The 22,134-nt window shown below is 48.3% G+C and overlaps 1 protein-coding gene and 1 long non-coding RNA gene across 2 annotated transcripts in view; one reads left to right on the top strand and one right to left on the bottom strand.

The window, feature by feature from the left end:
* The window catches only part of LOC143519274 (uncharacterized), a 10,974-nt gene extending 10,642 nt beyond the window's left edge, over positions 1 to 332 (bottom strand). Inside the window, exon 1 of the long non-coding RNA XR_013132390.1 lies at positions 77 to 332. This is a non-coding gene — a long non-coding RNA (uncharacterized LOC143519274). The remainder of the gene's footprint in view (positions 1 to 76) is intronic.
* Positions 1 to 22,134, top strand: part of thsd7ab (thrombospondin, type I, domain containing 7Ab) — a 70,042-nt gene that overhangs the window by 45,413 nt on the left and 2,495 nt on the right. Inside the window, exons 9-26 of the mRNA XM_077012551.1 lie at positions 952 to 1,067; positions 1,520 to 1,664; positions 2,135 to 2,238; positions 3,497 to 3,691; positions 4,142 to 4,435; positions 9,329 to 9,507; positions 10,023 to 10,028; positions 10,219 to 10,352; positions 10,809 to 10,962; positions 12,374 to 12,515; positions 13,591 to 13,706; positions 14,394 to 14,511; positions 18,243 to 18,388; positions 19,156 to 19,330; positions 19,596 to 19,769; positions 20,733 to 20,813; positions 21,374 to 21,456; positions 21,898 to 22,105. Coding sequence (XP_076868666.1) covers positions 952 to 1,067; positions 1,520 to 1,664; positions 2,135 to 2,238; positions 3,497 to 3,691; positions 4,142 to 4,435; positions 9,329 to 9,507; positions 10,023 to 10,028; positions 10,219 to 10,352; positions 10,809 to 10,962; positions 12,374 to 12,515; positions 13,591 to 13,706; positions 14,394 to 14,511; positions 18,243 to 18,388; positions 19,156 to 19,330; positions 19,596 to 19,769; positions 20,733 to 20,813; positions 21,374 to 21,456; positions 21,898 to 22,105 — 2,570 coding nt within the window. The remainder of the gene's footprint in view (positions 1 to 951; positions 1,068 to 1,519; positions 1,665 to 2,134; positions 2,239 to 3,496; positions 3,692 to 4,141; positions 4,436 to 9,328; positions 9,508 to 10,022; positions 10,029 to 10,218; positions 10,353 to 10,808; positions 10,963 to 12,373; positions 12,516 to 13,590; positions 13,707 to 14,393; positions 14,512 to 18,242; positions 18,389 to 19,155; positions 19,331 to 19,595; positions 19,770 to 20,732; positions 20,814 to 21,373; positions 21,457 to 21,897; positions 22,106 to 22,134) is intronic.

The following is a 22,134-nucleotide window of genomic DNA, read 5'->3' as shown; positions in this document are numbered from 1 at the left end:
TATCTCCAATTGGATGAGCACAAGGACCCGCAGCCGAGGACAAAGCTCCAGATAATGTTGACTAAGATCAGATTACCATAGGCCCGGTTGTTGTTTGCTCTTCATCCCGCGACCGGCAGATTCAAGAACACTGCTCCGCAAGCGCAGGCGCAAAGTACCGCTAACCCCCAATTGGAAATCTCGCCAGGCCGTAAAAGTCGCTGATAAAAGCGGATTATCACCCGATGATAGAATCAGTGGAACATGACGCTAAAGGAAGCAGTTTGTTTTAACGGCCTAATCTCCCTCGGGCTGGTGAATGTATAGCCTCAAGTCATGAGACAGCAGGGAACTACGCCAGTTTACTGCTGAGAGAGATGATTGTGCTAAAGCTGTTGTGCCTTCTATTTAATTCTAACCAGGGACTCTGAAAAATGGGGACGGTGAAACCGGGCTGTCAATCCGACACAAAAATGAGTGTTATTAGAAGCCACGGCAGTGTTCATCCGTGTCTGTAAATTGTTTTCAGGAACAACACTTTTAATTCCAACAACACGGATATAGGATTCTCATACAAATGTAAGGTTGTTATGAGAGGTTCTGGCAGTTAGGTTGCAGGTTCTTAAAGTGCTCTGTTGTGTGAAGCAGGTGTCGTGCAGAAGTGACAGGCAGTAGCTACACCCGATAATTAATCCCATTATGGATGGTGGAGGATTTGGAAAGAGCGCAGTCTAAAAGCCTTTTTTCCGCGCTTTTTGTTAGTTGCTATGCGTGATAAGGACTAAGTACTAATCAGTTATATCATGGCTTTTCTTCTGTGATTATGATTCAACGTAGTTCGGACACTGTCCTTTTAAATATGTGGAGCAGTCAGTGAATTAGTACCAACGCGTGTTTGTGTGTGTGCGCGCGTGTGCTTGTGTCTGTGCACATGTGCCTGCACGTGTGCATGTGCGTTTATGTGTTTTTAAGATGCCCTGAAGTTCCTCGGCCGGCGTCTGTGAGGTCGTGTGCGCTGCCCTGTAAGAAAGACTGTATCGTCACACCGTTCAGTGAGTGGTCGGACTGTCCTGCGCCCTGTGAACCAGGTACGCCATGTCGCACTCCAGCGTAACGTATGGGGTAGAACTCTTGAGGTCAGTTGGGTAGTCAACTTCCCATGAAGCTGGAGGGCACTGCTGTGCGCGTGACCCAGATTTATTGTGCAGTAAGAAATCCTTTCATGGTCGGGCTTCCTCTGTGTGGCAGAAGGACGTAAATCTGTTTGTCTAACCATTAGCAATTCCAGATTTTCTGATGAGAGCTTTATTCTGGTAAGTGGATTAGTCTGTTCCAGACTTCATACAGATATAATGGACTGTGTGGTGAAATTCTTGTGCTGTTATGTTCACAGTCTATAGGAAAATGCAGAAAAAAGTAGATTCTTTAGACAAGTGAGAAAGCATGCTTAAATGTATTCCATAAGCTCCTTCTTTGTAAACAATCTTCACCCCAAGCCTGCCTAATCACTGTCAGTGACCACGGCTGTCATGGCTTTTAGGGGCTGGTGCCCGGAAGAGCCTGCAGTCCCGTTTCCGCATCGTCATCCAGAGAGCAGCCAATGGGGGGTTGGAGTGTCCAGAGGTGCTGCATGAAGAGAGAGAGTGTGAGAGTCTGCCTCTGAACTCCTTCTGTCCTGGTTACAGGTGCGCATAGACTGCCCTCAGCTCTCCCTCTCTTTCTCTCTCTCTCTCCTTCTCGCTCTTCCTCACTCTCTCCCTTCCTCCCTCCCTCACTCTCTCCCTTCCTCATTTTCTCCCTCCCTCTCTTCCTCACTCTCTCTTCCTCTCTCTCTCACTCACTCACACACTCTCTCCCTCACTCACTCTCACTCACTCTCTCCCTCACTCACTTACTGTTACTCTGTTTCTCTCTTGCTCTCTCTCTCTCTGTCTCTCTCTCTCTGCTGATGCAAACATGAGCAATAGTTATGCCTTCACTTTATATTGCTAAGAGGTGCAGCTCGTATAGCCGAGCAAGCCAAGCATGAAGGTGTTTAACAGGAACCCAGCTAGGTTCTCTAGGCCCTGCTGACCGCTGGCTGGGTATTGGCGTGCTCTCTCACAGCATGGCTTACGGTATTAACATCGGGCTCATTCTTCCATGGCGGCTGCAGGTGGAAGACCCACAAGTGGCACCGGTGTCAGCTGGTACCGTGGAGCCTTCGGCGGGAAAACAAAGGGGCTCAGGAGACATGCGGGGCGGGGCTACAGACCAGAGGTATGACATCATCGCATTAAGAAACACCCCAGACTGTAGTTCAGACACGGCAGGAGCCTCTTTGGTCTCTCTCACATCCAAATGTTGCTCATTCATTAGTTGATAGTTTCAACAGCATGAACTGGTAACTATTTGAGAAACTAAGTTCAGTTTTTAGAGCGTTATTTGGGTAACTGACTGCACCTCAGGAAAGCTGTTCCAGCACACCCCGGGGTTTGATTATGGTCCTCACCCACCACTCGAAATGGGCTTGTACTCAATAGAATTTGTCAAAATCTTAAAAAAAAATTTCTGGTGGATTGTTTCTTAATCTTTATAGACCAGAATGTGTGTGCTTGAACATATGATCAGAATACAGTGTTGAGTTCTATAGAAACTCAGTGGAAATAGCAGAACTCTCTTCTCTGGAAACTCCTAACCCAGAACTCTCGACTCTCTTATTACTGTCCAAGATGTTCTGTGCTCAGAGCTCACACCATGTCAGTCCTCTGGAGTGACTTCACATTTGTCTTCCAGTCTGGGGCCCCAAATGCATAATTCTCGCAAACCAGACCCTGCACAGATTTGAGAAATGTCACAGTAACAGAGGTCATGGTAGGGAACACTGCCCCGAGCACTAATAGAATTTTTTTTTTTTTGGACCATCCATTGGTTGAATGGCCTCAGAATTGACCCTTGACCTTGTGTCAGCAGTTTGATGTACACTGACGATAGTGTCATTGGTACTCTCTCTTGACACTGAAGGACATTACCACAGATAATCAGCATCAGCAGTGCTATTCTGTAGAACTATGAGCAATATTTGTGCTCTATAGAGCAATGCCTCTTTGTGTGGGGGAAAAAAAGAAAAAAAAAAACATAAAAAAGGTGATGTATGTGGCCCCAGGAGGAGGATGAAGGACCGTAGCTCTGGGGCTGTAGAGCACAACCACTGCTCTGATGGGTTTCTGATTCAGCATCCCAGACGCGTTTCTATCTGCCATGTGAGTTTGAAATGAATAGCTCAGGAATATGAGGTAAGAGAACAGCAGATGTTGGGAGAAATGGAGAATGCACCCGGTCTGCAGGTGGAGCTGGAGGTCGTCCTCACCGCTGCTCCCGTCTGTGTCCACTCGGAGCTGCAAACGTACTCGCCCACTCTCCTGGAACCCACTCACGCCTCCAGCGTACGTGTGTGTGTGTGTGTACGTAAATCTATTGATGTGTTAATCGGTTAATCTGTGCGTGCGTGTGTGCGTGCGTGGGCGTGATCCTGCAGCGGTCTCCTGTCGGCAGCTGGACAGCTCCGTAGCAGACGTGGGCCGGTGCCTGAAGTTCGCCGGCTCCATGCCCGCCGTGAGCCAGCTGTGCCAGTTGCCCTGCCGAGACGACTGCCAGCTCACCAGCTGGTCCAAGTTCTCAGCCTGCACATCTGACTGTGTGGGGGTGCGCACGCGAAGGAGAGCCCTCGTGGGTAAGTGAAAACCTTCCTACCAGTCTGCCCACAAAAACGTCAGGAAAGTGTAGTCATCACCTATACTTTTCTCATAGTCAGTTGAATTGGACCCCAAACCTTATTAAGCACCGACAATCTATTAAACGCTGACATTGATTGACACTGATTGTCCTCAAGATACATATATTCTGACTTGAGATTGTAAGGCATGAAGTCCAAAACCCTCTCACTGTAAATTCTGGTCCTTATTCCAATCTTACCCAACTGAGTGTTCCACAGAGTGGTGTCAAAGTAAGAGCCCTGCAGCAGCGATGTCAAAGTAAGAGCCCTGCAGCAGCATAGATCCAGGCAGCCTGAAGCTGGTTGGAGGGCCCGCCCCTCAGGGGGCCGTGCTCCACCTCACGCTCCGCCGGCCGGCCACAGCTCGGCTCGTTTTTCATCCGTCTCCTCCTCCTCCTCCTCCTCCAGGAAAGAGCAAGAAGAAGGACAAGTGCAAGAACGGGCAGATGTACCCGCTGAGCGAGACGCAGTACTGCCCGTGTGACAAGTACAACGCCCAGCCTGTGGGCAACTGGTCCGACTGCATCCTGCCCGAGGGACGGACGGAGGGCGGGGCATTGGCGGTGGGTGGGGTGGTGGGCGGGGCAAGTGTGCGTGTGCAAGAGGACAGTAGGGAGTGCGGACAGGGCTACCGCTACCAGGCCATGGTGTGCTACGACCAGGGGAACAGGCTGGTGGAGACTTCACGCTGCAACAGCCACGGTGGGTGCTCTGTCCAACCTGGGCCACTGTCCCTGCACCCACTAAACCAGGACACTGGTTCTGTCCCTGCACCCACTTAACCAGGACACTGTCCCTGCACCCACTTAACCAGGACACTGTCCCTGCACCCACTAAACCAGGACACTGTCCCTGCACCCACTAAACCAGGACACTGGTTCTGTCCCTGCACCACTAAACCAGGACCTTTATGTACAAATGTTCCAACACCGTAATATTTAACTTTCATATTATGTCTATACTACACAAATGTTTTTTTGAATTACCACAAGATAAATGATCTAATAATTTGCACAAAGAAGATTATCTTCTAGATAATTTGAGTTTGTTTGCAGAAGTTTTGCTTTATTTCATCCTTGGTTGATTTATTTATATTTTTTGCAGTTGAAATCACATCTATTTCTCTCATCTTTCATGCCACTGCTTTCTGTGCAACTCCACTGTTGCTGTAACATTTCTTCACCTCCTCTGCCCAAACCACCACCCCTCCATCCACTCCTCCCCTCTCCCTCCACCCACCTCTATCTGTTCCTCTCTTCCTTCATCCCTCTACTAACCCTGGGGTTTCAGGTACAAAGCAGTGCATGCCAGAAAGTTTGTCACAGACTGACCTCTGCCCCCTGCTGTTTGTCACTTCCTGCTGATCTTAATTCCCCTCCCCCCTATTTTTTATAGCTTAGCACACTCCGTGAGGCCTTGAGCCAATCAGAGCTGACGCTAGGCCCTGCTGGATGTTCTTATTTAGCACACAAGGGAGGCATAATGCTAAACTCTGACAGCGGATGTATAACAGTGATGATTACATGCTTGCATGCCTGCACGAGCGACTGCATCCATCACAAGCACTGTGAAACCGGCCTGCACAGCACAGAGAGGATGGCGATGGCCTTGATAATGAAGGATAGAAAATGAAGAAAGTATCCGGTTATGCAAGTAACAGGTATAGGGAATAAGTCTTCCTGGTCCTGGTGTGCTTTCTGTCTCACACACACATTCACTCACTCACTCAAACAGGCAGCGTGGGTTGATTGCTTCTTTTCTAGCATAGCAAGCTCATGTAGAAATAGGACAGAGTAAACCACTAGAGATACGCCTGGACTAGTTGTGTCCGGTTAAGTGTGATTTTTAGTGCTGCCTTTCAACTACAAGTGGCTTTCAAATGGCACAACACAAATGTATTGCAATTAGTGTTAAAAAATAACAAGAACACACACTAGTGTGGGCAATTAGTTGAGCTTCATCATAACCACTTTTACAAGTGGTGTTTAATTTACTCATTATAAAGGTAATTGAAAATGTATGGGTATGAGAGATCCAGTTCTCCTCTGTTTTTATTTTCTTGAGAACTGAAATTTGACACTTTTCTTTTTGCTGTGTGAAAATGTGCCAGGTTAATTATATTGCTGTCACAAACCTCCCTGTTCATGGGCTAGACAGAGTTTGACTGGGAGAGCTAAGAGACCTTCCGTCTTAGCCGGTCGCCACATGATTTCTGACTTCCGATTGAATCAGTGTTGTGAGATGCAGATGAAGAGGGAAAGAGAGAGAGAGGGAGGGAAAGAGAGAAAGAGAGAGAGAGGGGGAGAGAACAAGCAGGAGAGTGAGATGTCATAATTTAGTTTCAGGCCTGCTGTGAGGTTGTGTTCTACAGAGGGGGAGGGAAAGCTAGGTGTTGGATCCTTCTGCTGTCTGTCTGTCTGTGTCTCTCTCTCTCTCTCTCTGTCTGTTTGTTTCTCTCTGTCTCTCTCTCTGTTTCTCTGTATTTGTATTTTTCCTCCAGAAGTGGATTGTAGCTCCTTATACTCAGTTACATGCTTTGGGTATTTCAAGTCATAATAGTTTACCTTATCCTAAAGTAAAGGAGTCACTTTTCACTCTGTTGTAGTCATTCATATTTTGTCACTTTTGTGTGTTTGTTTTTCTATATTGGGGATCTGTTCTGCTTTGATCTTCACTTAGGAGCGTTTAGATCTTAAGTATCACAAAAAGTCAGCATTTAATAAATGTCAGCTCCTGTGCTGCTAGATGTTTTTTGCACTTGTTTGTACCTATGAACTGGTCCTGTTGGTAAACTAGTATTTGAGTAGTTTTTAACTCCTTTTTTGTTTTTTCAAAGGCTACATTTTCTTGAGTCATTATTTTAGTTTAGTCTCATCTAACCCCCTCATGCCTCTGGTTGAGACTGGGTTTAGTCTCATCTAATCTCCCTCATGCCTCTGGTTGAGACTGGGTTTAGTCTCATCTAATCTCCCTCATGCCTCTGGTTGAGACTGGGTTTAGTCTCATCTAATCTCCCTCATCTCTCTGGTTGAGACTGGGTTTAGTCTCATCTAATCTCCCTCATCTCTCTGGTTGAGACTGGCTTTAGTCTCATCTAATCTTCCTCATCGTTCTGGTTGAGACTGGCTTTAGTCTTATCTAATCTTCCTCATCTCTCTGGTTGAGACTGGGTTTAGTTTCATCTAACCCCCTCATGCCTGTGGTTGAGACTGGGTTTAGTCTCATCTAATCTCCCTCATCTCTGGTTGAGACTGGGTTTAGTCTCATCTAATCTCCCTCATTTCTCTGGTTCAGACTGGGTTTAGTCTCATCTAATCTCCCTCATCTCTCTGGTTGAGACTGGGTTTAGTCTCATATAATCTCCCTCATGTCTCATCCCTCTTTTACCCTGCTCACTTATTCTCTTTCCTTTCTTTCTCCCTCCCTGTCTAATTTTTATTTGACTTTATTTAACTACACTTCTCTTTCTCCATGATTACTCTCCCTCTATCCCTCTCTTCCTTATTCCTGTTAATCATAATAGTTCATCATGACGGGGAGTTCTGTCAGACACCTGTGCCCAGCTGGGGCGGAAATCACCAACACATTTTTATCACTCCTTCCTGAGACATCGGGTAAGGTCTGAACATCGTAGCTCTCGCCTGTCTCTCTGTTTCAGCACACAGAACCAGAGACCCCGTCTCTACACTTCTACTGCTTCGCGCCCTCATTGCTGATTTTCCTAAATCCACTGCCTTTGACTCCAGGTCAGCCTTTGACATACGACACCGAGTGCTTTGCTATTGGATGGTTCATTGAGGTGCTGAACAGGTGGACCAGTGATGGGGTTTTGGCCTTGGTTGCTGTCTGAGTTTTACTGGGCTGTTCAGCTTGGGTTTGTGCTCAGACGTGTTTACTCATGTGGTGTGTGATTGTGTCTGCTTCCCTCTGCTGCGAGTGGGAGGTGTTGTGCAGCGAGAAGTCATCACGGGCTGGAGCTCTGCTCCGTCATAACCAATCAGAACGCTCCTCTATCAGTGCTCTGTGCCCTGTTTAATCAGAACTCAGTCCTGTACTGACTCCTCCAGGAGTCTGATCTGCCAGGACTTTGATCCACCAGGGCTGTGATGGGCCGGGAGGTCGAGAGATCGAGGTCATCAACATGATGAGCTGGCCAATAGGAGAGGGGAGGGGAGGGGCTTGGCTCGCTCTTGGGCGCATGTATCCACTGCAGCTTGTTAGCACGCGTGCACTTACAGACAGCTGTTGAGGGGCTGTGTTGAGGAGACCTGCTAAAAGTTGTCTAGAGGCAATGACAGGGCCTTAATAGGGCTCTCACCTGGGGTGCTGAGGACCCCCCACTGCTCCTGCTCACCCCTCGTCACATGGTTAATCCTACTGGCAGGGAGTAAAGGGCCAGGCATGCTGGGAAACTCCCTTCAGTCCTTATCCGACACTTATTGGAATCACTTGGGTTATTTTAATTACAGCTACCACACAGGGGTCTGTGGAAGCCTGTCTCGCTGTTCAGAGGAGCAAGGTACATGTCTTCTCCGGATACTCCTAACCCCCGACGCTTAATTGCTGTTTGAGCACGAGCAGGTGTTTCTGCCCCGGCGTAAAAGGTGCCTCGCTGTCATTTCAGGGGGAGAGACAACGCGAGGACTCGTCTCAGCAGTGACTTCCACACGTATTCAGGAGTGTCGTTTTTCAGAACTCTGTGTATTAGCTCGGCTGGTGAGAGGTTGGCCGTTGTCAGGATGAATATCCCCTGGCGACCAAAAAGAGGAGGCGGGAGTTTTGTGCTGCCTGCCAGGTGTGTTGGCTGCCACTGCGTGTGTAGTGATGCCTACAGCCAATCAGGTTCCACTCTGGTTTCCCCTGGTATTCCACAGTACATCCTAATGTGTGTCCATACTGCAATACCCTTGTGCTGTTAATATAGCTCATGTTAATATAGTACAATTTACTATAGCACGTGGGTCTTATTACTCCACATAATATCCTGCACAGCCCATACAGAGCCCTGTGATGGCAGTGTGTAATTACAGTTAGATTATCACAGGCTGGAGGTCTGGCCTTCTGTACCTCACACTGTGACGAGAGAAACCGTCTGTGAAGGCCGTCTGTGAAGGCCAGCTTCAGGGCTTCCACAGCTCGAGGTTGAGGTTTTTTTTTTTGATGTGTGGACTACAAACAACAGCTTTGCAGGAGTAGCTTTACGATACTGAAATGTGAGCTGGGTGTCAATGTCTGTGTGCGTGATGTAGGTAAATTATGGAAGGAACAGAAAATCTGTGCCACTCCTTCCTGATGCACTGACCCTTTCTAAAGTATCAGCTCAAATGTTTACAGCCTTGTCAGGTGTGATGGAGTGTGGAGCTCCCACATCTGCGTCTGTAAATCACTCCATCACATACAGGTAATGCACAGTGACAGCCTAGCCTGTAACCTTTCCTTATTTCTCCTTTGACCTCTGTTAAGAGTTGTATTTAGTCGTTAAAAGTGAAAGATTGGGTCCCATAGGACTCGTTGAGTCCATCTCCAGGTCCGTGAAAAGTAGCCTGTAGCCACTAGAAACGACCCTGTGACCCCGGTCTGCTCTGATGCACGCAGGGTACATCGAGGAGGCGTGCGTCATCCCGTGCCCGTCGGACTGCAAGCTCAGCGAGTGGTCCAACTGGTCACGCTGCAGCAAGTCCTGTGGCAGTGGGGTCAAAGTTCGCTCCAAGTGGCTGCGAGAGAAGCCATACAACGGCGGGAGACCCTGCCCCAAACTGGACCACATCAGTCAGGTAGGGAGCGCAGCACAACAGGAGAGCCGCCGGTGCTTTGTGGAAAATAAATATTATTTTGTGATGTCCCCGCAGTGGGTAATGTTGGAATTTCTCCAATTTTTGGTCCAGCATTACTGAATAACAACAGTTTGCTGTTGAAAGAGTTTGGAAGGGAAGTAGAATAGTGTGTGTAAGGGAGCCAGACAGGACCGAGTCAGCACTTCACCCGCCGGTTGGTCCTGTCAGACCTGAGACTCCCTGAGATGCCTACAGCAGCAGAAACCTGCCATGGCATCAGTTCATTAAAATAATGTAAAATAAAACGTTTTATATTCTCAGTGAGTTTAACTTTACATTGACCAAGCAGAGTCTAGGTCATGATAGGAGTGTCTGTACACACCCGCCTCCCCATCAGGGTCTTAAACTTTGTGCACAAAATGTTAGAAAGGGATTATGACTATCTCTCCATGTTCTCATCAATATTCTCATGTCTTCTTTTTCCAAATCATTTCTGAAATGCTGGACCAACACAGGCTCAGGTAAGCGTGTGCGCTGTCCTTACAAAATCCAAGCGAAAAATTACACGTGGCGTTTTTGCCACGTTTGTTTGTACTGTGCGGTCAGTCAGTCGGATCCCGGACCGTGTCAGAGTCTGGGGCTTCAGACGCTCCTGCCAGGCCCAGAAGAACCTGGAGACTGACGGCAGCATGTCCACCGTCCCTGCTGCAGGTGTACGAAGTGGTGCCCTGCGTGAGCGACTGCAGCCAGTACGTGTGGGTGGCGGAGCCGTGGAGCGCTTGGAAGGTCAGCAACCTGGACCTGAAGGAGAAGTGTGGAGAGGGGGTGCAGACCAGGAGGGTCAGGTATGTCAGCTCCGCCCCACGATAGCTGCTCGGCCGTGTGCTCCTGCAGTCCGGCCTTGGGTGGGGGGGTGATTGGTGGTGTTCCCTACTGACGAGCACAGGTTACGGTCAGGGTTGGTGTCGTCACATGTAGATGTACAGTGGTGTCGGTCAGAGGTAATGGATTCAAAACGTGGACGATGCCCAGCAGACTCTGACGTAATTGGTCATTTGAAATGAGTTTGCACAGCACTCCTGTTCCTGCGTTACTGGTGTTTTAGATTAATCAGATTTTACTTGGCCACATTTAACGTCTTGATGGAACTCGAGACTAAAGAAGCAGTTCCCAAGAGAGAATCCTATAAGTCTTACCCCCCCCCCCCCCTCCACCAATGCCTACCCCTATCCCATCATTCTTAAGCCCCCCCATGCCGCACCCCTAAACAACTCTGTGGTGTCTACAACCGTGTACATTAGGTGCATGCTGAACACGGCAGACGGGCCCACGGACACTGTAGAAGATTACCTGTGTGACCCAGAGGAAATGCCCTCAGGGACCCGCGAGAGCCGGCTGCCTTGCCCAGAGGACTGCGTGCTCTCTGACTGGAGCTCCTGGACTTTGTGTGAGCTGGTGAGACCTGTGCTCCTGACCCCTGACCCCTGACCCACATTTTTCTCAACATCCTACAGCAATTTTGGTCATATCTAGTTGTAGAGAAAACCCTCCTAATCGCACTCAAGCCCCAGTTTTAATTTAATCCAGTTGAGGTTTTAATGTTTATTGTGTTTTTTGTTTGTACCTTTTTGCAAAGTCTTCCAATCAGAAGTAACAGAACTGTGATAAATGTGTGATAGCATGGACGCTCTCTGTTGTTTCAGTCATGCTGGGCTTCAAGGGCTCCCCCACCCCTGAGTGAAAATCTTCCTTTACTAATCACTTCACTATGAACTTTTCTGTTTATAAGGACATTCAAACAGATGCTAATCTGAGGACTTTGTGTGATTTAGAAGTTCGCAATGTATAGTAAGTGAACCTCATTTAAAGAAGCAGTAACCAAAAAAAGACACATAAGAATAGTCAATTAGAGGCATATGGAGGTATGTAAATGTGCCACTGTAACTGTAATTAGAGGTATGTAAATGTGCCACTGTAACTGTGTAATTAGAGGTATGTAAATAGCAGTCATGCTAATTACGGGCTTCAGGCGTTGTGGTGCTTTATGCCGCGCTAGCACTGTAGCTGATCGAATTTAGCCTCAGTCTCTAGCTGATTTCACTTTCCTTGTAAGAAGCAGTGATTTCTATCTGTGTCCTTCTCCTAGTCTTTTTCCCGGCCGGTAGACGTTGTTAATGACGCACTTTTCACCGTCAAGGGCCTGAAGCTACAGCAGTCTGCCTCAGTGTGAGAAGTCAGCACATGGCCTCCGGGCCCCAGCCAGCTGTTGCTGTGCTCTCTCTCCAGATCCAGAGCAGGGCCCAGCAGCTGTGGTTTGGCATTAGCAATGCAAGCCCTGTACTCGTCTCTGTTCTCTTCTCTCTCTCTCTCTCTCTCTCTCTCTCTCTCTCTCTCTCTCTCTCTCTCTCTCTCTCTCTCTCTCTCTCTCTCTCTCTCTCTCTCTCTCTCTCTCTCTCACGCTCTACCACTCACACTCACTCTCTTATTCTTTCTCACTCATTATTGCGCCCCATCACACACACACTTCTCTCTCTCCTCTCTCTCTCTCTCTCTCTCATCTGGGTTATGACAAGAGGGAGCTGATTATTTTTGGGGCCACCGATGACTCCAGCAAAATCTGCCACCCGCTGGGGGCCAGAACCGCGGTGTGAAGGAATCAAGAGTGTGTGCCATTCTGATACTCTATACCCGACAACGCTAATGCAGCTCTGGGAAGAGAGAGAGGCAACGTGTCTCTACCACCACCAGGCTCTGCTCATCACCTGCTGGGCTCCTCCGGAGTTGATCAGAAAGGTGCATCAGCTGTACGCAGACCTGCCGGTGCCCACGGCCCCTGACCGCTGGCCCTGTCCTGTGTGTGCCAAAGCCCTGCAGTGGCCGGGCGGAGCGGCGGAGGACGGCCTACACCCTGCGGCTGCCCAAGGAGGGCGGAGACTGCCCCAGGAGCATGGAGGTGGAGCCCTGCTTGCTGAACAGGAACTGCTACCACTACAGCTACAACATCACAGGTACCCATAATGCATCAGGCTTGAACTTTTATGCAACGTTAGCACTATGCAAGCGGACGAGTACGTCACTTCTTCATTCAGCGTTAACCACGTTAGCATCAAACTATCCCAGTAACAGTAATAGGGGATGAAATTGGAACGGTATGACGGATGAAAGTCTGATGAGATTTTACAGTAAAATGTAAACGGCTCCTCTTAAGTAGGAAGTGTTCTGTCCTCATGTTTCATGCGCAGCTCGTAAAGCTAATTGCACGCTGGGCTCAGCACATTTAACTCTTCCAGTGCGTGAAGTTCTTTTAGTGCGGGTCAGCAGCACTGTGAGAGGTGACTGCTGGATTGAGAGCTCTGAGAACTTCTCATTCTCCTGTCATCCCAGCTGCACCGGGCTGTTCAAGGCTTTTTGGCTGAAATCATTACTGCAGAAACTTTTTATTGCCCAAGATCTGTGGAGGGATTGTTCTGCACCAGTAGCACCCGTGTTACAAAGACCTGCAGTGCCCGCTGCTTACGTCAGGCCTGTAGTTGAACTAATGTCAGGGGTACTAGAATCATCTGTGCATGAACCCAGACCTGTAGTTGAACTAATGTCAGGGGTACTAGAATCATCTGTGCATGAACCCAGACCTGTAGTTGAACTAATGTCAGGGTTACTAGAATCATCTGTGCATGAACCCAGACCTGTAGTTGAACTAATGTCAGGGGTTCTAGAATCATCTGTGCATGAACCCAGACCTGTAGTTGAACTAATGTCAGGAGTTCTAGAATCATCTGTACATGAACCCAGACCTGTAGTTGAACTAATGTCAGGGGTACAAGGGAGTCTAAAATCCAGCTCTTAATAAACTGAACTGATTGTGAAAATCTCTAAGATAATTCACTGGGGTTACTTGGGAACTGGTTCCTGAACTTTTGATCAGGAGGACAGTCAGGTCTATGGTTTTTGCAAATTTGATGAGGGCCATGCAGTGGATAAATATGGCCTCACTCATGAGGTTTCCCATGTTTGTGTGTGTGCGTGTGTGTGCGTGTGTGCACGTGTGTGTGCGTGTGTGTGTGTGTGTGTATCCCCTCTCAGACTGGAGCACATGTCAGTTAAGTGCCAGTGCTGTGTGTGGTAACGGTCTGAAGACCCGCATGCTGGACTGTGTCAGAAGTGACGGGAAATCTGTGGACCTCAAGTACTGTGAGGAGGTTTGGGTCACACAGAGTACAATATTACACATGGATATTATTATTAATAATTCAGTTAAAATAGTCTTGCACTTGAGTAGTTGTTGCACTATGTTTTGCCTTTTAAAATAAGTGTCCAGGGAGCTTTGTGCAGAGAATGTAAACAGTAAACTAAAAGAAGAGAACATGTTTCATGTTTGTTCAGACAATTCAAAGTGTTAAGGTCATGAATACACTTTTTAATCTAAACATGTTTTGACGTTGCACTACAAAGAATTTTTACACTGAGGTACAAACAATGTGAAAATAAAATTAGTGCTGCAAAATATTTCAGCTGTCTGGTGGTAAGCTGGTGAAGTCATGGCTTGTGAGGGTTGCCGAGGTAACGGAGGCTATTTCCAGGTCCTGAAGATTGTTGGACTAGGCCAGTCCGAGTGACGGGCATGTAGGAAGATCAGATCATCGCTGTAAAGCATCTGTTGACCCTGTGTGTGTGTGTGTGTGTGTGTGTGTGTGTGTGTGTGTGTGTGTGTGTGTGTGTGTGTGTGTGTGTGTGTGTGTGTGTGTGTGTGTGTGTGTGTGTGTGTGTGTGTGTGTGTGTGTGTGTGTGTGTGTGTGTGTGTGTGTGTGTGTGTGTGTGTGTGTGTGTGCGTGCGTGCGTGCGTGCGTGCGTGCGTGCGTGCGTGCGTTGTCTGCCCCCGCCTGCAGCTGGGCCTGGGGAGGACATGGCGGATGAACGCCTCCTGCACGGTGGAGTGTCCTGTGAACTGCCAGCTCTCAGCGTGGTCATCCTGGACGGAGTGCTCACAGTCCTGTGGCCTCGAAGGTGAGTGCACTGGTTTGAAATGTATGTCCAGATCTAATCCGTGGCCAGAGGCTCGGGAGTGCGGGACAGCACCACAGCGCTGGACTGGTCACGTCAGCTGGTTTCACATGAATGTTCCTCCGAGCCAGCTAATGAAGCCCTCGAGTCATGGAGCAGGAGACGGCACCTCCTGACCTTCTGCACAAGTCCCTTCTGGGTGCTGGAGTTGTTGGTCCTCAATTTGTATTCTAGGTTTTCAGATCACAGCCCTCCAAGTCCAGTAACTCCACATTTTCCCACTTTATATCAAACTATGACAACAAAGTGGCCAAGCAGTTACATTAACTACCGGTTGTTAGAAAATCCAGGACCTGAACTTGGATTCGGGGTTGAAGTGCGGGGCTCCGGGCCCGGCGGTGCTGTGCACCTGCGCTCCTCTGGTTTGACACTCCTGCCTCGGGCTACAGCTGTGCAGCCGTATTGTTGGGTGATCGTTGCCATGCAGAAGCAGTTCCAGGTGTTCTAGGCTTGAGCGCCATCTGCACGCCCGCGGGCACTTTCCCCTCCGTACGCCGTCCATCCCCCCCACGCAGCAGCTCAGATGAGAGGCGCCAGATATGAAGGCGTCGAGAAGGCGGAGCCTCTGCAATTTTTGTTTTTTTTTTAAGTGGGCGTGTTAATCCTCTCTGCTTCAGCGAGGGAAAGCAGACATAATGAGCCCAAAGGCACCCAGAGAGAGAGAGAGAGAGAGAGAGAGAGAGAGAGAGAGAGAGAGAGAGAGAGAGTGTGACAGGGAGCAGCCAAGCTGGGAGGAGATGGAGGGAGAGAGGGAGGGAGAGAGAGAGAGCAGCAGACACGTAGGAAGGGGCCTCTGTGTGTGTAGGATGTGTCTTATCTGTGTGTGTCTTGTTGGAGGCAGGAGAATTGGGAAGACCTGAAGTATGTTTATGAAGATACGGTGTACACACTGGGGTTCTAGACTGGGAGCGGGGGAGGTGCATTCTCAGCTCGAGACTCAAATCTTCTCTGCGTTTAACCCCTGTAAAACATGCTTCCCCCCTAAGTCATCACAGCTCTTAATATCTTAAATGTATTTCATTGATTAAATCTTAGAAGTAGTAATCGGAGCGTCCTATAGAGGGTCTGTGATGTAGCATCCAATTACTGAATCTCCTTTTGGTTTTGACAGGGGGTGGAACAGCCCATGTGTGAGTAAATGTAGACTTACTGTCCCCTTCTTGATTGTAATTAACATTACTCCTGTCAATTTTGCCAAGGGAATGTGTAGTGTGTTGTATGTGATAGACTTGCCATGTTTATACTGCATGTGTATATGATGTAATGGAGAGAAGAGAATGTGTCATAAATGACACGACATTAGAGAAGGTGAAACACAAGATGAGATATTTCTGGATGGTAAATATAGATTTTTTTCATGTGCAGTTCCTTTAATTGTGGAAAGAGTTGGGTAACGCATTTAAATGTGAGAGATGCTGTCTCATCTTCATCTTGGAAGTGTACCAGCGGGTTTTCAAAATCCCTATTCCTGTCTCTCACTCCCTCCCAACACACATGCGCTTGTGCGTGCACACACACACACACACACACACACACACACACACACACACAGGCCTCTGATGGAGAGAGGATATAAAAATAGACATCCACTTTCTCTTCGTGTTTGAGGCATATTTTCTTTTTTTAAGTTACTCTTTTTTGCTATATAACTCCAAGACTGTGTGCTGCTCTGTATAAATAGCACAGATATTTTTCTGATTAATATGCATCTAAAACATGTTTCACATCAGTAGTACTTTTTAAACCTTTTATTACACATTATTTTAAGAAGCTTTATTTTTAGCTAAAGTAACTGAAGTAGCTTTGTTGAGTTTAGCTAACATAGCTTGAATTTTGTTTAGCTAAAATATATTTAGATAAAATAGCTTTAATGTTTACAGTTTTTTGCAGACACTAAGACCCAATTTCTGAAACTATGGCTCTTTTCTCGAACCATAACACACAGCAGCCAATGCTACACACACAACAGGCAAAACATCTCACTTTTGGAAAAAGCACACACTTCAACCAAAACTCTTGCAACTCTTGCCAAAACCATATTATTGCATCTAAACACTACACACAAATATCAGATGATTAGCCTTTCATATATGTGACTACACACTGAAGTGACATATGGAAAACACTACTACCATGTGTTTGAGTACAATACAGTAACACATGTTGTATATACGGTAAACACATTAACAACAAAAAAGGAAAAAAAAGACAAAATAACCTCAAGCTTCCTCCATCAATGGGGGGGGGGGGTGTTTGCCAAATAGAACTCAACAGCAATGGAGAGTTTTGTGGAGGTGAATCACAACAAATCGTGGCTGTTCACTAAACCAGTTTGTACTCGGAGCAGCCTGATGCAAACTTATGTTGTCCCAAAACAAACCTGGACTGTTCTGGTTCATCCCCCTGGTGATGGAGAATGAGTATGTTGTGCTCTGTGTTGAAGAAGGTGATAATGTGCACAGTGTTGTAGGGACCAAGAGTGGCATGATGATGAGTGGCAAATTCATAGTGCAGTTGTTTCACACTGTCACTGGCCCAGTCCGGATAGACTCACTGAATGGATGTTGTTGATGGTGATGTTATCAGTAATGATGTGCTGTTGAAGTTGTCAGAAACGTATGCAGTGGTTTGCTCTGATCATATTGATGATGGTCGCTTTCTGTTCTGAGGTGGATAGTCACCCACCAAGGGGTAATCCAGTACATGATGTAGTATGTATAGAGGACAGGTCTACTTATCTATTCTCATTTTGAAATATCTGGATGATGCTACAGTGTAGCAGCACAGATAAGGTTGGACCCTTTGCCTCCAGAACACCCAACGCATCCTTGACCACATGGTCAACCAGAGTGGCTCTGATCTCATCCATTATGGTTGCTCATCCTCTTCCTCATTCCCGTACTCTTTATCATCATCTCTATGCAATATTGAACTCCAGTGATGTGCACACCAAGATTTGCAACTTGTGGCCTCTTTATAGGGACAAGGACTTGCTAAAGGCACTCAGAAAGAGGCAGGTGCAGCATGCATTTAATGAACTTTGACAGGGAATGTTTCTATGATGCAGCCCCGCCCCCAGCCCCGCCCCCATCCTCGCCCCTGCACCCGTTTATATGCCATACGTTTCTCCCTTCACTTACACTGTCTGATTCATCCCATACAATTTGCCAGTTTAGGACACTTACGTAGATGTTGGACAGTCCTATCAGCCCCACTGGTAAGCTCTTATTCTGGGTCCAGAAGTTGAACATCCAAAGCCAATCTTGCACGAGTCTTTATGGTAACTTTCAGATAACTGTTCAGATAACTCAAAAATCCTGGCCAGAAAGTTAAATGTTCATCAGCACCAACACAAGTTACATTTTTCGATGTCCATAAATGAACATGTGCACAGGGAGATGAATGGCCTCATGTACTTGGACAGATGGTTGAAGAAGTTGTGAATGCCAAGTTCGCACATAATTCAAAACACAATTCATTTCATCATGTGTTTTTGCCTGTGTGCATGCTTGCGTGCGTGTGCGTGCGTGTGTGTGTGTGTGTGTGTGTGTGTGTGTGTGTGTGTGTGTGTGTGTGCGTACGTACGTGCCTGCGTGCGCGTGCGTGCGTGTGCGTGTGCGTGCGTGTGTGTGTGTGTGTGTGCGTGTGCGTGCGCGTGTGTGCACGCGGTCTAGGAAAGATGTCCCGGAGGCGGAGCGTGGTGCAGGCGTCCCAGGGTGACGGCAGGCCGTGTCCCCCTCACCTGGAGCAGTGGAAACCGTGTCCTGTCCGCCCCTGCTACCGCTGGCAGTACAGCCCATGGTCGGAGTGCCGTGTGGAGGTGCGACACCCACCTACGCCATCTTCACCTTTTCCCCTTTATCTCTCTCTTTTTCACTTTGTCAGCACTCTCTCTTTTTTTTCGTTCTCTCTCTCTTCCCGTTTTGCAGTTTTCTATACCACTATCATTCCTCACCTGTGCTCTTTAAGCCCTCTCTCCCCATTTTACAGTTTTGTCTGCACATTCACCACTGTCTTTTCTCAGCTGTCCTTTCTTTAAGCCCTCTCTCTCTGTCTCTCTTATCTGTTGCTGACTCTGTCTCTCTCTCTCTTTCTCTATCTTTCTCTGTCTATGTCTCTCTGTCTATCTCTCTCTGTCTATCTCTTGCTGGCTCTCTCTCTCACTCTCGCTCTCTCTCTGTCTGTTGCTGACTGTCTCTCTCTTCCTCTCTGTCTTTCTCTTTGATGAATTTCTTCTTTCTGAAGAGAGACTGCAGTCCTGAACCAGGGTGCCACTGCTCTGAGTGCAGTATGACCAGCCTTTCCAGTGTCTTCTGAAGGCACTAGCGTGAAAAAGCTACAAACTCAAAGCTCAGCCAGTGGCATCAAAGGCTGGAACTCTGACTCTGAATGCAAAAGAAACCACAGAAGGCCTTTTTCCCCATTCGAGCTTTTTCTCGGGCTCTTGATTATACTGTTTCCTCTCCAATCTGTGATGGATTTTTCAGTGTGTGTGTGTGTGTGTGTGTGTGTGTGTGTGTGTGTGTGTGTGTGTGTGTGTGTGTGTGTGTGTGTGTGTGTGTGTGTGTGTGTGTGTGTGTGTTGTAGGATGTGGTATGTGGTGAAGGCCGCCGTTTCCGGAACCTGTCCTGCTTCGTGTCGGACGGCTCCACCGAGGGCCCAGGCAGCAGTGTGGATGAGGATCTGTGTTCCTCCCTGGATCATGCAGTCGATGGAGACCTTGCCGTCGTCCTGGAGGAGGCTTGCACCTTACCGTGTCCAGGTACGACAGACCTCAGTCTGGCCTGTATCACAGGACCAAACAGCAGGTGGACTGGGCTCATGGATGTTACCTGTACTGAGTGTGCTGGTTTGGTATACCTAACAACACTACACACAAAGCATTAAACTATCACAATTAAATTAATTAGTGCTCCTTTTGTCAAGCGTACAGCACAACAGAAGTACATCTGCGTCCTCCAACATGCTCTAGACTCTTTCCCTCTCAATGTGACCCCTGTCACTCACTCTGTGGCTCCTCCCCCCAGGGGACTGCTATCTGATGGAGTGGTCTGATTGGAGCACGTGCCAAGCCGTGTGCGTGAGGGGCCAGCAGTTGGACGTGGGCGGTGTGCAGGCGCGATCGCGTGCTGCCGTCGCCCAGGAGCCCGAGAACATCGGCCAGTGTCCTGAGCAGGAGTGGCAGTCTCGCCCCTGCAGCGGTCAGAGCCTCGCCCACCTCCACCTGCTCCACCCGTCTCCACCTGCGTCTCCACATCCTCGTTGCATTTACAACCTACGTCCCAGGGAGCTTATAGATCATCCCAATACATTTCTAACCATTTATAGGCCTCGTTACATTTAAAAACATATATTTTACTATATCTTACGATATTTATTACACACTCTTATTATTTTCGATCTTTAATATCTCTGTCAGCATATGAAGTGCATGTCCTGAGTTCATCCTTGTTTCTGGGTGACATGAAGGGAGATCACAGTTTTTGGAGCAATGTCAACGTGTTCTTGTTATGCATGTGATTAGCACCAAGCTCAGCACTCCACATTTTCACCTCTATTCCAAGTTCCAGTGGAGGTGAGGAGGGGGGAGTTTATTCTGATACACTCCCATTAATATGACCTGTGGCTCTGGAGTGCCAGGAATATCCTTGGAATCTTGTCCACCTTGAATAGTGGACCCTCCCTCACAGCAGTTGGGTTGCTAGTTGGCGTTTTCCCCTTAGTGATTGGCTGCCAAGTAATTGGCTTAGCATCAATGAAACATATCTTGGGCACAGATTTGTCATGCGCCCTAGAAACATCTGACCCAGGATCAGTGGTCTTTGGCCTCCTGATCATATTGTTAAGGATTTGAGTGACACAGGAAATGATCCTAGACTTGCACTCTAAACTATAACAGCCCACTGTAGATGATAAACTGTTATAATGTATGTGACCCACCGTCTCACTTTGAGAGGTTATACATTGGATTCATTGGATTGTGTAACATGCATTATGGATCCTTGTTGGACCATTCATAAATATGTATGAATGCTGAAAAGCTGGTGTTAGTAGGCACTAGAAGTAGAACTAGAAGTGTTCGTAGTATGGGCACTAGAAACCCATTGATGGACACTGTTGCAGTGTTCTGTTGTGGTTACGGGCCTCTGGTTTCTTCTGTGTAGACGGCGAGTGTTTGGAGTACAGGTGGGTGATCACCCCGGGGCTGATCTGGTGTGAGCGCTCGGACGGAACAAACGTCACAGGTACACTGCTGTTCTCCCTGCCTGTCTCCATACCCGTCTCCCTGCTCGTCTCCATACCCGTCTCCCTGCTCGTCTCCATACCCGTCTCCCTGCTCGTCTCCATACCCGTCTCCCTGCTCGTCTCCCTGCCTGTCTCCATACCCGTCTCCCTGCTCGTCTCCCTGCCTGTCTCCATACCCTTCTCCCTGCTCGTCTCCCTGCCTGTCTCCATACCCGTCTCCCTGCTCGTCTCCCTGCCTGTCTCCATACCCGTCTCCCTGCTCGTCTCCCTGCCTGTCTCCATACCCGTCTCCCTGCTCGTCTCCCTGCCTGTCTCCATACCCGTCTCCCTGCTCGTCTCCCTGCCTGTCTCCCTGCCAGAAACCAGGTCAGCGACCAAGACTGGTCTTGAAAATGCGCCTGTACTCGAGCTGCAGAGGAAGTCGCAGGAGGCGGTGCAGAGCGAGGGCTGTGATGATGTCAGCATGCGTCAGGCGCACGCGCTTCTAAGCCCCCCAGACTGCTGCCAGCCGGCTTGGAGTTTAACGTTCATTATGTTATCCCTGACCTTTGACCTGTAGGTGGCTGCCCTCCCACAAGCCCACCTGGGTTGGAGCAGTCATGTGACCCGCCTTGTGACGAGCCGCGTTCGTTCTGCTCCGAGGTAAGTCACAAGAGGATTGTGGGAATTTCCAAGGTGTTTAGGGGTAAGGCAGTTGCATGTTTGTACAGTGGTACCAAGAGCAGTTATGTACCTGTGCGTTAGCTGGGAAACGGTGTAGTGGCCTCTCGCAGTCTAGCACACAGCCAGCAGCACAGCAGAATTGATGCATTTTATTCATCTACAAGCTGTTTACCAGCCTCCCAGGTTCAGTGATCCTTAAATTTAAGATTTTGGCATATTAAGTGGCATCAATCTTAAGCTTTATAGAGAAATGGTGCTTCAAATTATACTGATTTGTCAGAGCAGAAATATAATCTGTAAAAATAATTCTGTTCATAAGTGTCAGTTGATGCTAAACAAATAAAGAGAAGAACGCTAGCATCAAGATCAGCAAGTCATGAAGGAGGGAGATTCAGCATGCACCTCTACTGCCCCCTGTAGGATGGCCTATGCATGTGTGAGGAAGGCTACACAGCAGTGCTGTCTGTAGAGGGCCAGCTGGAGCAGTGCACCCAAATCCCCGTGCTAGAGATCCCCATGGCGGGTGGCACCGACGTGGAGACAAGCCAGGGAGTTGAGCCCACCACCGGTACCACTGAGGGGCCCGGCCGGCCGGGCCGCACCTGGTACCTGCAGCCCTTCGGACCCGGTAACTCCGATTCACGCAGCTTTTCACCC

The sequence above is a fragment of the Brachyhypopomus gauderio genome, chromosome 7 (assembly GCF_052324685.1).
Source record: "Brachyhypopomus gauderio isolate BG-103 chromosome 7, BGAUD_0.2, whole genome shotgun sequence".
Classification (NCBI taxonomy): domain Eukaryota; kingdom Metazoa; phylum Chordata; class Actinopteri; order Gymnotiformes; family Hypopomidae; genus Brachyhypopomus; species Brachyhypopomus gauderio.
The sequence above is the reverse complement of the archived record's forward strand: the minus strand, read 5'-3'. Positions and strand labels throughout refer to the sequence as shown.